General features: G+C 34.3%; 3 protein-coding genes across 10 annotated transcripts; 1 reads left to right on the forward strand and 2 right to left on the reverse strand.

The window, feature by feature from the left end:
• Nucleotides 1–33: 33 nt before the first annotated feature.
• On the reverse strand, nt 34–5,876 carry LOC107264749 (non-canonical poly(A) RNA polymerase PAPD5). 5 transcript variants are annotated; one of them, XM_015733338.2, is made up of 9 exons: nt 5,158–5,876; nt 4,244–4,414; nt 3,639–3,801; nt 3,444–3,518; nt 2,962–3,108; nt 2,406–2,599; nt 2,073–2,265; nt 1,827–1,986; nt 34–1,563 (listed from the first exon to the last, which is right to left on the reverse strand). In XM_015733338.2, exons 1-9 carry the CDS (start codon nt 5,529–5,531, stop codon nt 1,358–1,360), a joined length of 1,683 nt encoding a protein of 560 aa, XP_015588824.1. In that variant the 5' UTR covers nt 5,532–5,876; the 3' UTR covers nt 34–1,357. The 5 variants fall into 5 exon arrangements, with proteins under 5 accessions (XP_015588824.1, XP_015588822.1, XP_015588821.1 ...); XM_015733336.2 differs by having other exon boundaries at nt 2,112–2,265; nt 3,444–3,801; XM_015733335.2 differs by having other exon boundaries at nt 1,851–1,986; nt 3,444–3,801.
• Nucleotides 5,877–6,028: 152 nt separating this feature from the next.
• On the forward strand, nt 6,029–8,330 carry LOC107264755 (myotrophin). Its single transcript, XM_015733345.2, has 3 exons — nt 6,029–6,401; nt 6,792–6,902; nt 6,982–8,330. The coding sequence occupies exons 1-3, from the start codon at nt 6,333–6,335 to the stop codon at nt 7,156–7,158; spliced, it is 357 nt and encodes a 118-aa protein (XP_015588831.1). The 5' UTR covers nt 6,029–6,332; the 3' UTR covers nt 7,159–8,330.
• A 162-nt stretch (nt 8,331–8,492) lies between these two features.
• On the reverse strand, nt 8,493–13,997 carry LOC107264745 (histone-lysine N-methyltransferase eggless). 4 transcript variants are annotated; one of them, XM_025081961.1, is made up of 15 exons: nt 13,576–13,724; nt 13,059–13,368; nt 12,838–12,967; nt 12,628–12,771; nt 12,168–12,532; nt 11,762–11,991; nt 11,258–11,663; nt 10,891–11,148; nt 10,456–10,800; nt 10,210–10,377; nt 10,015–10,122; nt 9,814–9,963; nt 9,468–9,718; nt 8,960–9,296; nt 8,493–8,878 (listed from the first exon to the last, which is right to left on the reverse strand). In XM_025081961.1, exons 1-15 carry the CDS (start codon nt 13,707–13,709, stop codon nt 8,672–8,674), a joined length of 3,543 nt encoding a protein of 1,180 aa, XP_024937729.1. In that variant the 5' UTR covers nt 13,710–13,724; the 3' UTR covers nt 8,493–8,671. The 4 variants fall into 4 exon arrangements, with proteins under 4 accessions (XP_024937729.1, XP_015588810.1, XP_024937730.1 ...); XM_015733324.2 differs by lacking the exon at nt 13,576–13,724 and adding an exon at nt 13,770–13,997 and having other exon boundaries at nt 9,814–10,122; XM_025081962.1 differs by lacking the exon at nt 13,576–13,724 and adding an exon at nt 13,770–13,996 and having other exon boundaries at nt 9,814–10,122; nt 13,059–13,306.
• Nucleotides 13,998–14,041: the final 44 nt, after the last annotated feature.

Below are 14,041 nucleotides of genomic sequence, written 5' to 3' on the forward strand. Positions count from 1 at the left end.
AAGCATAGGTATGGAAAAAATTTTTTATAAAAGTTTAGGCTCGAGCTTTTTGTTTTATTATGAAACGTAATGAACTATATGTTTGTACTTGAGATTATGATACAATATTGTATATAAATAAAGTGATATCTCACAAAGACCGCTTAAATTTATGTATACAGTCTCTCGTAAGTTTGTACAAATTACAATAAGTTATATAGGAGCAATAATTACTATTAGGCTCATTCGTGCGAGAACAAACATTCAGACTTGCTCTTACATACAAATTTACACGTAATGTTGGAAATTAACTGGTACATCGCTATATCTGTACAAATAACTTCGAAGCTATTAGAAAACTACGTATGTTACAAAACAAAAATGTTAAATCTTCCAAATATATATATATATGGATCGGATCCATATTTAAACAATACGTCGAGACTATCGTATGAAATATTCGTTCGGACACGCATAAAATAAAAATATGTACTAGGTAACTGTTACGCTTATTTTTCAAAATCTCAGCAGTTGAGTATATTACAATATTTACAGTGGGCAAGTCCCATTATCACCAAATTTTCTTTTATGCTCTTGTATTATAAGAATATAGTTTCATATAGAAAACTAAGTCTTTGTCGTAACTACAAGTGGTATGCCTTACGTTAATCGTGAAACCCCCAGGAAAGATGTACTATGACGAATAGCGTAACTATTATATGAAGAATTCAGAATTACGAGTTTCGTACACAATTTTTGGCGTGTGACTCTATGAACACAATCACTATTTAAAGTTGGCGAGATAAGTGCATAATACTAGACGAATAATAGCCGAAACAACTACGACGGTTGTAATTCCGGACAAAATTATTCACTCGACGTGCGTACCGATACTCATCCACATTCATACACACATGCACACTTTAAAAACAGAAGAAAAAAAAAAGAAAAAACGGTCAATCGACGATATCACGATGTTGCAGGAGCTCGTTAATTTCAAAGAGACAAAAAAAAATCAATGATCTGGATGATTACCTGTTCGGGAAGTAAAAAAAAACGGTTCGCGTACGATTTCACAGGGATGTTTCACACGCACCGATCAATGATAAAAATAATTCGTTAAATGTCAAATGCTTCAAAAGGTAATCTCCCGTACATTCTCGGTGTTAGGTTCGCAAAAAAAAAGAAAATTAAGACAATTCTATAAAACTTCATCGATCGCAGCAAATTAGCTACTATCTAAGATTTGGACTGTACCTAGTATTGCTAAGGTTATTCACACTGCGACATTGCCAATTGCTATTTGGCGCTGGTGTCGCCATTCGTTACCGAATGAACAAGATTAATATGCAGGAACACCACCAGCCCCCATACTTCATCACCGTACACAATCACCGGGGCTACGATGTGTCACGTGTTGCTTCTTACGTTTCATCGTGAACACTCTTGAATTTGGACTTTGGCTGCCGCTATTGTTATTGCTACTGCTACTGTGATGCTGGCTACTCTTTCCTTTATTAGGTCCACCGGTATTGTTGTTTACTCCACGCTGATAAGTTCCTCTCGAACTGTGCTGATGGTTTACTGTGAATTTCAAAGTAAAGCGTGTTAACCATCAGTTTCAAGTCAGACAAAAATAAATTACGACCAATAATGTGCAATCCCTGTACGCATGGCTCCAGTGTATTGTCTACTAACAATGTACCGATTACGTAGCAATGAATTTATAGAGAGAATGCAATTGCTACTGGCTGATGATAATGCAATAATGGACACTGGTGCCTTGTACGATTCACATGTAAAATCTATGATTATCGTAGTAAGTAAAAGAGTTATAAGTATATTACCAATAATAACTGGGCGGTTCGTACCATGAGAGGGCGGCTTGTATGACTTTTTCCACTGCTGATGATGAGACTGTTGATTCTCGTATATATTTCTGTCTTTATTCCTGTCGTCAGCTTTACCTCCGGTATTAGGAGAATTGCCACGACTGCACTCGGAGTCCTGAAACATACATTTGTTCAATGCTAATGAAAATCGTTTAGACAAAAACAGTCAGATTATATGGCTAAAAAATAAATTCTAATTACGATGGGAGTCCAATGTAATGCAACATCCTGGGGAATTACCGTGTCGCTAGCTGGAGCAGAGAGTGTTGATGCATCGGAACCAGTTGAGCTCGAAAGAGAATCCGTCTCGCCAAGGGGCAGTGGGAATGTTTCCTTAATCCATTTCCGGTACTCTATTACTTCGTCCGTCACTCGAATTATTCTCCCTAATATACTAGATTAAAGAATAAGAAAGTCCATTCAAATTATTGTTGCGACTCAAGATCATTGCGAGATCTAGGTTCCTATTTAAGCTATGGTCATGGCTATCGCGTTAATTGTACTACATCCTTGGCGTACGACTATTAACCTCACCTCACTTTATTCGCATCATTAATCAGAATGTTCAGAGGACTGACTGCCTGGGATAGAACATAATAGGCCCAGTCGAAGGCATCCTTTACATAAAGAGCACCATAACTACTGCGACCTATATCGTTACCAGGAGTAAGTGGATCCTCTATGCAGAGTAAAGAAGGTCGATGTCCGTCTATCATATCGCGTTGAACCTAAATGCCATCGAAGAATTAACTAATTGATGACAAAATTTGACAAGTATAATGCAAGCAACGTCATTTTATACCGACAAATAAAATAAAGTAATACGATCCTTTGTAAGTGATCACAATTGGTGAACTTAACCAGAAATAAAAGTGTGAAAATATTGAAAATGTATAAAGAAAGAAAGATATGTTGATTATCTTCACCCTAAGGTTTTCGAGGTGAGCTCATTGAACTTAAGACTAACGAAATATGTAAGTCATGATTTTCTTACAGATTATTGATGCAATATCAGATTGAACGATTGCTACCGAATCAGATATTATATATTATATTATTGTTTGAATTAGCATTAGACAAAACATATTACCTCTTCCTTAGATATGTAAGTACCTCCATCCTTTACTCTAATGCCTGTTTTAACGTAATTGAACTTTCTACCATACAGTTCTAAAAATTCAATTAGTAATACGCCCAAATTAGCGCTCGGGCAATAAGCGTTCTGTCTAGGATGTAACTGAAACATACAGAAAATAACACACTCGTTTGACGCGTAGATTTAGAAAAAACAACGCATCGTCATTTATCATGTGTTATCTATTAACTGACTTCATTTCAAACTCTTTGAGACAACATCAGATATCATGTGTTGGAGTGCAAGACAGTAGTACAGTAGATTTATAGATATCTAGCTAATGTCAGATTACTTAACAACATTATATATGACAATTAATATATCTTCACAATCAAGGTTTAAATAGATTTTAAAGACTACTTATAATTTGATTTAACATACTCTTAACACGAATTTACCATTTTCTATGTGAAAAACGTCTGACTAATAATCCTTACCTGCAAAAAACTAATGGTCATGAGAATAAGGCTGTATGAAGAGATGCCACCAGTGAACACTTCATTAAGGTCTCTCTGCAATAGGAATTGTTTCAGTACCATGACCAGTTTGTCCAGCACAGGGTACCGCCGCTTAAAAGACTTAATCAATTCCGCTGATTTAACACCGTTGTTCATATTGAAACTGATGTCCACCTTAATCTCGGTTTCCTTGTCGGTGAGCTTAACAATTGGCACACTAGCCTTATCCAAGACTTTTATTGAGGATGGTTCAGCTATATTTTGATCCAATAGTGCACGCTCGAGTGTGCGTAATGGAAGATTTGTCCACATTCCTATTACGACCAGATCAATGTCACTGCCGAAAGAATAAATTGTTTAAAATACATATAAATGATTAATATTTATAAAAGGTTTATCTGGCTTAATATGTGATAATATTTGTTACATTTTTTCATGTAATTTAATATGTTGAACGCCACGTGCCCCACCCCCCATGATCATTTTTGATCTCACACAGCGCTCACCATATTAATGAAGAATACCTAAAAGCAATATACTCATGATCCAGCTTCATGAAATGTACTGACATACAACATTTGATTTTTAGCAGCCAATAGGGTAGTAAACAAACCATAGTGACAGTCATATAAAATAAAGGGTCATACAAATAAATACAAATAAATAAAGATATAATGAATATACTATTGTTTCCATAAAGATCTACATATCATAATCTCAAGGATATAGATTAACACAATGTAACCTTACTGGTTATTATAGAATAAGTGGATACACACCTTGTTGGTAAATAAAGACCAGTACGAAAACTTCCAAAAACTTCTACTTTTGAATTGGGCCAGAGATCATAAATGACTTGTTCAATTCTCTGCACAACACGAACACGTAAACTATGCTCTTCTTTGGAGGGACACATATATGTGAAGAAGTCTTCTATTTCTTCATGCAACCTGTAGAAAGAACAATATTGTAATATTTATAATGTCTGTTGTGTCTCATATGTAAAACATTTGTAATTAGTTCAATGTATAACAATACCTGGTTGTTTTATTTTTATGTTGAAAAGAAAATATAGAATACATATTAAGATCATTTTTTTGAACATCATAAAAGTATATTTAAGTGGTAAAGGAAACGATACAATATTGTTACAGAGAGCACAACTATACCAGTGTGGCATATTGAAAGGAATTCTGGTATTGGTAAGAGGCCAAGGCAATTAATGAAAGTATAATATTTTTAAAGATTCAACAGAGAAAACAATCAACAATATTAGAATACAAACAGTAACCAACAGGTTCGATATAATTACTGAAACGTAAATACATCAATATGATATATTGTGTCTATTATCAACGAGAATCAAACGTGGTTGATCTCCCAAACCATTCTCAAAAATTAAACAGGTATACGTAAATAGAAAGCCTATGAAAATCATGGTCATTTCGAGCACAAAATTCTAGTAGTTGTTTTTAGTGCGCGCGAGTCCTTGAATTTGTCCCTGAGTAGAAAGAGGATGAAAGTCCTTGAAAGAAGTCAACATGTGACATTCCTAACCTCACTAAGGGCGCCCCCATACGGCCGGTTGACAGAGACCCAAGTCGTACGTAAGGTTGAGAACAGGAATGGTAGGAAGAATAGAAAGAAGGCATGGCCCAGAAGAAGATGCAAGCAGTCGAAGATGTCTACTCACCCGACGACACCTTTCGAGTAGACTTTGTTGGGCGGACGCCAGGGACAACCGCCGTATTCACCGACGAGAGCATTGTAATTGTAGTTCATACCGTAGGTGCTCGCGCGGTTATCGCTTTTCCTGCGCGACGGATTATAATAGCTATTGCAGGTATTGTGCTGTCCACGAGTGGCAGATCGCTCTTCGCCGATACGATTGTTCACAGAGTCGAGGGATATGTAGTCCTGCTGGACCTTGTTGCCCATTGTACTCGAGGAGCTGTCGTTCTTCAGCGTTAGGATATCGAGTCCCTTCTCGGCCTCCCAAATGTGCAGCCACAAGTCCTTCGCGGGGCCGAACTGCTCCGGTTGATACCAACCGATAGTTGGATCCATTAAACGCCTCGGGGGCACACTCCCACGGCCAACGAATTGCACGCGTCACGCTACGATCACGATCTCCAATGGATTTTATCTCAGAAACTGCAGAATTACGGATAATCTTCGACACTAGGAAAACCATGCATACAGGTTGCACCCTTCCACTGGCGATAGATGTCGCGCCTGAACTACTAGAGCGATCTAGAAGATTGCGACCATACTAAAAACCATGAACATAATGAACTATAGCTGTAGACTGGTCACTCCAAGGTTGACTGTTTCAAACAGTTTCAACCAAATTGGATTTAAACAGAGTTAACCAATCACCTCACTGTACTCTTTCTAAGCCTCACATCTGATTGGTTGAGTGATCAAATTCTGTACGTTGAAAATATGGTCGTTGACAGATGAGTAATAACAAATTCCCTAGGAATAACCAAATTCCATCTCTTTTTTTACCACTGATAACACCCAAATCCATATGTACTTGTGCTACGCACTATCTTTGATGTTGTACGTACATTGAACGTCATTTTTATCGTATCAGATTGATGAAACTTCTGAAATACTTGTAGACTGTCAGTTTTTCAGTCTGCAGGCAAAATGGTAAATTTTCCAAATTTTTTGAAGTAACGAGATCTTTGTGTTGGTATTCTGTTCTACGTATGCTAGGAGAAATCACTATATAACCAAATTTAATGGTTGAATGATCTACAGTTGGAGGAAATAGGAGTAGTGGAGAGTACTTGTATTAAAAGTACACTGCAGTATACTGTTTTTATAAACTACAATAAATTGCTTTAATTATTATTAACAATGAGTGAGTTAGTTTGGGGCATAAAAAATGGTGATCTGGAACAGGTCCGAGACATCGTTGAAAAGAAGGTATTACAAATTGTCATTGCAATATTGAAAATGAATACGAGTATTGTTATAAGTAACTGTTACATTATCATGAAACAGTGTCATATGCTTTTTTTGTCACAATTTTATTGCACAATTCAATAATGTTGTTACATCTTTCTTTCACCTCAACCGTGCTGTATGATCGTTATTCTAGAATCTAAAATTTGATTTAATTCAGCTTAATGGTTCCTTGAGAATATATGAATTGCATTGTTTTTATATTAATTAAGATGAAAGGATATTTAATCAAGATGTACTTAATATTGAATATTAATAGCATTATATACTGTTATTTATTGACACCGATATGTTTTGTAGAGTTGTGACATTCTGTTCTTACGTTCTTGGTTTTTCTGTTTTAATCCATAGGACATAGATGTTAACCAAATGATTGATGGAAGGACACCATTACATTATGCAGCAGACTATGGTCAATGGGAGGTTGTGCGATATCTGCTGGAAAAAGGAGCTAATGTTAATGTAAGTTAAATTGATAAAAATGTTGAAAAACATGTTTTTCTTTTAATGGAATATTGATTGTCTAAATGTATATATATAGGCAACAGACAAACATGGCATAACAACACTATTAGCAGCTATTTGGGAAGGTCATACAGAGTGTGTAAAGTTATTGCTAGAAAAGGGAGCAAATCCTGATGGGACAACACCTGATGGTACTAGTTACTTAGATGCTGCTGAGAAGGAGGAAATCAAAGAGCTTTTTGAACTTCGCTAGCACAAAACCAAACAGTGTTTAAAATTTTAATTTTAATACTTTAGTACTTTAATGTTCCTTGTAGGATATTATTGTTGCTTTCTTTTATTAATTGTCTGCATACAACTAGACTACAATATTTATGTATTTTAAACGAAAATAGCTATGCTAAAAGTAGATTTTATAATATACTATACGATGCGAGTATAAGATCAAACTTCATATTACTATGTACTTTTTTAATGATACTAGGCAGAGATATGTCTAAATTGTGATTGAATACCGTCTCAATACCATTCTGCTGTTTTTTATATTAAGTTAATATTGTATACCAAGGATAAATTCTCAAACTTAACAGTGGTTATCATTCTTGATTTTGCTGGACTGTTAACGGAACTGGTAAAATATTGTTGGTATTAAAATAAATTAATGAGAACCACTATTATATTTTGTAATCTATCATCAATGTGATGAATTGAACTATACAATGTAAAATTGTATAGCTGAGTTACGTTGGCTGATTGTCATACTCTTATATGAGGGCTGATATAGAATCTTATCTTTTTCCCGTTAGGGTAACTGGGTATACGAAATGCAAATTACGAAATCGTTTGCATATATTTTACGAGAATCGCTAGTTTCATATTTTAGAAGTCTATGTGCTACATACATAAGAATACAATTGCAATATTAAGGTTGTAATAATAAAATCAAATCAAATCTAAAGATGCCCTAAATTATAAAAAGGAAAGCTTAGCCACCACTACCATGTGAATATGGGAAGATACTATGAGCTTGTGCTGTAGAGTAATGAAACATATAGATTTGATTGTTAATATCTATAAAGCATTGTTCTTTATTAACCCCTTGACTGTACACAATCTTTTTTTATTACTGTGTCCTTTTTACTGACAAACTTATTTACTCAATAATTGAGTATCAGAATTTAGAGAGAAATTTATTTTGAATAGCAGTATTTCTTAAGTAAATAAAACACTCGCATATTCCATGCGGTCGTGTAAGAATATATAAATATTGTTTATTGTATAAACAAAATATGTTAATTGTTTGTCAAGGGGTTATACTTGATGTGATTGGTAATTTACTTTGAAAAAACAAATTGTAATAACATAATTTAAGAAACATCTCTGTTCTATTCAATAGAGCCAAAAACAGTAAACAATTTACCACAACTCAGTGTAATAGTACGCTTATTAATATTTGTAGTTTCATTGATGTACTTCGTATTTTTAATAATAAAAAAATATTCACATCAGCAGTATATTTTTGATTGAACATGGTTAATTTATGTCTAACAGGAATGCGCAGGGTTTGAGTAGGAAATGATCTCAAAATTACCAAAAATAATATCGAGATATTTATTATACATTTCATATATTCGATCGTGACACATTATTTATGTAATTCGTCAACTTCAGCTAGTATTAAATCCTACTATTATTGAATTGTTCTTTATGAATTTTTATGTATACAAATTCATTGATATTTTAAATCATAAAATCATTGTATTAATTTATAAAAGTCGACCTCTGCAATTAGATGCACCACATTTACAAATAATACTTTTTCCCGGTATACTACCGACGTCATAGCTGTAATTCCATGTTAATTCTTGACCAGCTCTGATATAGTTTTGAGCGAAAAAAGCGACCCAAGGAAAACGAACGTCATGAGTATCCACGAATACATTCTGAACAAATACGTTCGGATCGCACGAGTGCTACAAGAAGAAAAAACGTTTGTTAATCTTGCTTCATACAGATGTTTAACAAAATACAATATTTTCACATATGTTACATACATTCAAGTATCGTCCAATGTTTCCAGTAGTCTTAGCGTCCATAATATATACTGCTTCGTCCACCCCAAAGAAATCCCTAACCGATTTAAATTTTGACCTTTCTAATTGGGCTGGTTCGACAGCCGGATCAAATCTACTTGGTTCCCGTCTACGATCTTCGCTGTCTTCCTCATCACTTATAGTATAAATATCATCATCCGTTGGATTGCTTTCCTTAGTAGATAATTTTACTTGAGATACATCCGAGCCTTTTGCTGCTTTATTTGTATCTTCGTTAGGATCCTCTGACGCATTTTCACTAATGTCATCGCCTGTTTTACGTTTTCTCAAGCGTTTTCTATAGGGAAGATACATTACGTCATACTTAGCAATCATTAAAATAAAAATCGCTGCGCTATGTGGTTGACAGGAAATCAACATACACTTGAAGATTATAACGACGTTTCGTCCTCCACCTTATCACGGTTGTTGAAGATTAGATTATAATAAAAATATAATTTATCGTTACCTGATAGACGCAGTTTCTGCTTCGTTAACGTTCACGGGTATATCAACATTAAAATCTTCGTCTGATTCATATGAACCACGTTTGGCTTCTGCAGTTTTTGATTTTTTCTCATCGTCCGTAGTGTTTGTTTCCACTTCTTCTGGTTCCAGAACGTCGCTTTCATAACCTTCTTTAATACCTTCTACTCCTTCTATATAATCCAATTCCGCAAGGTATTCATCGCCATAATTTTTTCCTCCTTCGTTAGCGCTCTAGAAGAGTTTTGTATGGATTACATACATCTAACTTGTCACTTTACACTTTTTGTAATGTCAAATTTTGTTATCAACCAAAAGTAAACACATACTTGTTCAGTAAGTAATCTTCCAGCATAAATACAAATAAATGATCCAAGCGGAATGTCATTGAGGCACCTTATTCCCCATCCTCTGGGTGCTGTTTTAAAAACTTGTAATTTTAAAGTAAGAGGATGCTGCACCACTCTATTGAGGCAAGTCTTAATATTACATTTACATCGGCTATTACATTCGTAGATTCCTGTAATTACCGGTTCAGGTAATCTCTTGTATACATATCCAACAGCAGTATTGAGCACTCGTCCGCCTAAAGTCGCACCTTGTATTGTCAGTTGCCAACACTGACATTTTGATTTGTCCTATGAGAAAAAAAAGGATATTGATTGACGCTACGACCTAATAGAAATAGACATTAAATAAAGAAGAAGTAAGGAAAGTATTCTTACCTGACAGTCATCTTCACAATCACAGCAACATAAAAATTCAGGATCTACATTGAGGTTGACACCTTCTGTTGGTTCTCTTCGTGTACTATATCTGATTGTATCTGGTAGCGCGTGGTCAAGTTCATTGACACAGGGTATTGGCACATTTTCAACTCCATAGCTCAGATCCTTTTGTTTGATGTCAATTTGTAAATCAAGTAATGCTACTCTGTTGTCAATATTTCACATCTGCATACATATACTTACATTTATCTTCACAAAGCATTTGTCCAAAGAAAATTCAGCTAAACAATTAACCCAATGATCAAAATCAAACAGATCCACTGACATAGGACTTCCAGTAATACGTAAATATTGATGTACTTCTTCCATGTTACGAAGTCTCACACCACATGGTGCTTGATAGAGGATCACTTTTCTGCCCTTATGAAACTTGGAAATCTGCCGATTCCATCCACAGAGAAGTGGAATTGAAAGGGGAGAATATCCTCGAAGATCATCCGGTGTAAACGATATTCCTGCGACACATTCGTGCCCACATTTATGTGGAATGTACTTTTTCGTTTTGATTTTGTTTTCCGGTTGATAATACTATTAAAAAATAGAAAAGCATATACTGCAGTAAGATTAGGAACTTTAAAAATTAATTTAATTTTAAATTTATTTTATCTTAATACTGACAACAATACTATGCGACGGCTTAATTTCTGCAGAGTTCTGGATTGTTGTATTACTGATAGGTGGTCGTTTGGTTGTACTTTTTTTTGCAACTGCACGAGATTGTTGAGGTACAGAAGTAATGGACACACTGCGAGTCGTCGTTGTTGCACTTGTATTCAACAAAGTTTTCAGAAGCACATCAGATTTTGAGACTGGCGCTAATTCGTCATCCAATTCAGGATTAAAGGAAGTATATTCAACATATGGTAAATTATTTTTCTGCAAAGTACGTATTATTTCAGAAAAAATAATTACAGGAAAGTGAAACAAAAAGTATTTGTCAACCTAACAGTACATCGACTCATAGTAATCGCAAGTAAACCCTCACATTAGTTGTGGCTGGAAGACAATGACGGCTAGGAGTGTTGATGGCATGATAACCATGTTGTCTAGCATTAGCTTTTAGTAACTCCATGAAAAGAGGACCTAGTCTAGCCGATCCTCTATATATCCATTCGGTCCTTCCATCGGCATCGAAATGCATTTGAACTAAACTTGCATCGAGTTGATTCACTCGTGCGACCCACCACTTTCCATTCCATTCTGTTTTCACTATTTGACCAGTCTGTAACTTGACCATTGGCCTCTCGGGATAAGATTCCATATACTTTTTAATAAATTCACGAGAATCTGTAGGGATATCTTCCCAAACTCGTGGTGAGGCTTCTGCCACGATAAAAATATTTTTGTGTGTAACGTACTGTGCATATCCGTCATCAAAAAATATTAAGTACCTATGGATAATAGCAAATAAATATTATATCAATTTGTAACGAAAATATATGCATTATTTTTCTCATATTTTTTACGCTTCGTACGTGAGATTGTATACCTATATTTGTTTATAGACTTTGGTGGTTCGGCAATAACCCCACTATGATAGTCACTTCCAGTAATGTCATGAAAAATTGCGACTACACGAGTTCCAACTGGTACAACAACTGGGCATAGAACATCTACTGCTAATTGTTTGCCATATACAGACTTGACCATGGAGTTGTATCTCTTTGAAAGTAATTTCACTCGGCAGTGTACTGGTGTTTTGGATATAACACTTTGTACCTAACGAATAATCAAATATCTTGTTTGTTTATCGAATTAAAGTTATATCATCGATAGATGATTTAGAATAGTTTACATTGTATCAGGCGACTGTAGATTTAGACGAACATATCGTTTTCAAATATGTCATTTCAAAAACAAAATCCTTCATGGGTTAATCATATTTTCGCACTTACCTTTCCTTTGACCCACGGCATGAGAGGATTTTTCATAACATAAACGATGCTGTCTACGTCTGGTATCGGTTTTATAAGAGGACCAAGAGGTGGAATGTCTGCTGGTTCTAGTTTGTTGTCAACACGCTCCAATGGCATAATTTCTGGTTGTGTATCGGATTGTGCTGCATTCGGAGACACTCGTACTTGAGTGACCTTCTTGGTAGCAACTAGTGGATAGAGATGGTTCTCTAGCGGTTTATCATCAATGTGCAGTTCCTTGAGCCATTGAATTTGTGGTTTAAAATCCTCATAGAATCTATCACGCAAAGAATCGGCATCACTCATCATCTTTTGAATGTCTTTGTTTAATTCCACAGTGTTTGCTGTATAAATGTAATACAATTTTATTTTTAGAATATTCAAAATTTAAGATATTGTATGCAATTTTGATAATCATTTACAATATAGTTTTTCATACCATCAATTTTTTCCCATCGTTCTTTTAATATTTTATGAGATTCTTCTATTTGATGTTGAATGTCATACTTATTAAAGATAGATAATAAAGCATCATCGATTTTTTCTTTTATGTCAGATAATACATTCTCAGGTAAATAATTATCTAAAAATTACAAAAAGAAATATAAATCTATCAAGTTTTCAAATCTGTCTGTCTTTCAAATTATACCTTCTTGTTCCATTACTTTACTTCTTTCATCATCAGAATCATCACTATCAGAGATTTCAACTTCCATAGTATGATCAGGAAAATCACACTGTAACAATGGCTTTTTAGCTATCAATGCTGACACAAGTTGCTAAAATATCAAATATATAAGAATCGTAATGTAATCATTATATTTTAATAAAAGAATTATAATGAATTTGTATTGAAATAATAATAATTACCTGCTGATGAGTAATAGAATCTTCAAAACATTTTTCACATATTAAGCGTTTTTTTTTCTTACATCTATTAACTCCATAATAAGCACAAGCAAAGCTAGGTGCGATTTTCATATTTAAACCAGAAGTACAAACAAAGTTAATACAATTTCCATGACACGGTGCAATGTCTTTCCTTTTCAGATTTTCATTTCTTATTTGTATCTCTCCTTCGTCTGAGTCTAGCTCAATCACCTCAGTACCTTTTAATTCTGCCATTGTAATATGCAGATATAATGTTTTACATTTATTTTTCTTATTATTCAAATTAACCCTAAAGAACAAATTTCACATTATGAATAATGTAGATAAAGGCAGAACATGTTCTCTGATACAAGCAATGCCTTCCCATAAAAAATGTGTCTTGATAAAATAGCATACAATAAAAAATATATCTCAGTATAACAATAACAAAACAATGAGAAAGTCATTTGTTTACGACAGGGAAGTTAGTGTGTTATTAAAAAAAAGCTATATAGACCTGAGCAACCAAAAATAATTGTTAATATTATTGTCTATGAAGCAGTGAATACAAAAAACATATGTATAGGTCTCAGTTATTTGTAAGACCAACAAAATATTCCTTTCTAAGTCAAAAGTGTGTAATATTTTCATAATTATATAATTATATGATGCTTTGAATGCTTTTAAATAACATTAATAACAGAAACTTACCAAGATGGGTTTACACAAGATAAAATTGTAAATTCACATTTTTTTTATAATCCACACACCGCCAAACACTACAAAAAATACAAGCACATACTACAGGAATGAAGTCAAAGGATGAAATATAATAGATCGCTTTGTCTTTCTATACATTCTGCCCAACCGTCTCAAATTTAACTATCAAAGAAATCGTGGACAAATTAGAAATCAATTATAACTAAATACTGGACACCGACTGGAGTCTCTTCAGCAACAACAGCATCAATATCCTATTGTTG

Source organism: Cephus cinctus, unplaced genomic scaffold (genome assembly GCF_000341935.2).
Source record: "Cephus cinctus unplaced genomic scaffold, Ccin1 Ccin1_scaffold0191, whole genome shotgun sequence".
Lineage (NCBI taxonomy): Eukaryota > Metazoa > Arthropoda > Insecta > Hymenoptera > Cephidae > Cephus > Cephus cinctus.

Coding starts and splice junctions, on each gene's coding strand:
- LOC107264749 (XM_015733334.2), bottom strand. CDS start 5,531: ATGGATCCAACTATCGGTTGGTATCAACCGGAGCAGTTCGGCCCCGCG. Junction 1,987..2,072: donor CATTACATTGGACTCCCATC/GTAATTAGAATT, acceptor TGTATGTTTCAG/GACTCCGAGTGCAGTCGTGG. Junction 1,564..1,826: donor GAACCGCCCAGTTATTATTG/GTAATATACTTA, acceptor TGAAATTCACAG/TAAACCATCAGCACAGTTCG.
- LOC107264745 (XM_015733323.2), bottom strand. CDS start 13,709: ATGAAAATATTACACACTTTTGACTTAGAAAGGAATATTTTGTTGGTC. Junction 11,992..12,167: donor TGCCGTGGGTCAAAGGAAAG/GTAAGTGCGAAA, acceptor ATTATTCGTTAG/GTACAAAGTGTTATATCCAA. Junction 11,664..11,761: donor AAGTCTATAAACAAATATAG/GTATACAATCTC, acceptor TATTATCCATAG/GTACTTAATATTTTTTGATG.
- LOC107264755 (XM_015733345.2), top strand. CDS start 6,333: ATGAGTGAGTTAGTTTGGGGCATAAAAAATGGTGATCTGGAACAGGTC. Junction 6,402..6,791: donor GAGACATCGTTGAAAAGAAG/GTATTACAAATT, acceptor TTTAATCCATAG/GACATAGATGTTAACCAAAT. Junction 6,903..6,981: donor AAAAAGGAGCTAATGTTAAT/GTAAGTTAAATT, acceptor GTATATATATAG/GCAACAGACAAACATGGCAT.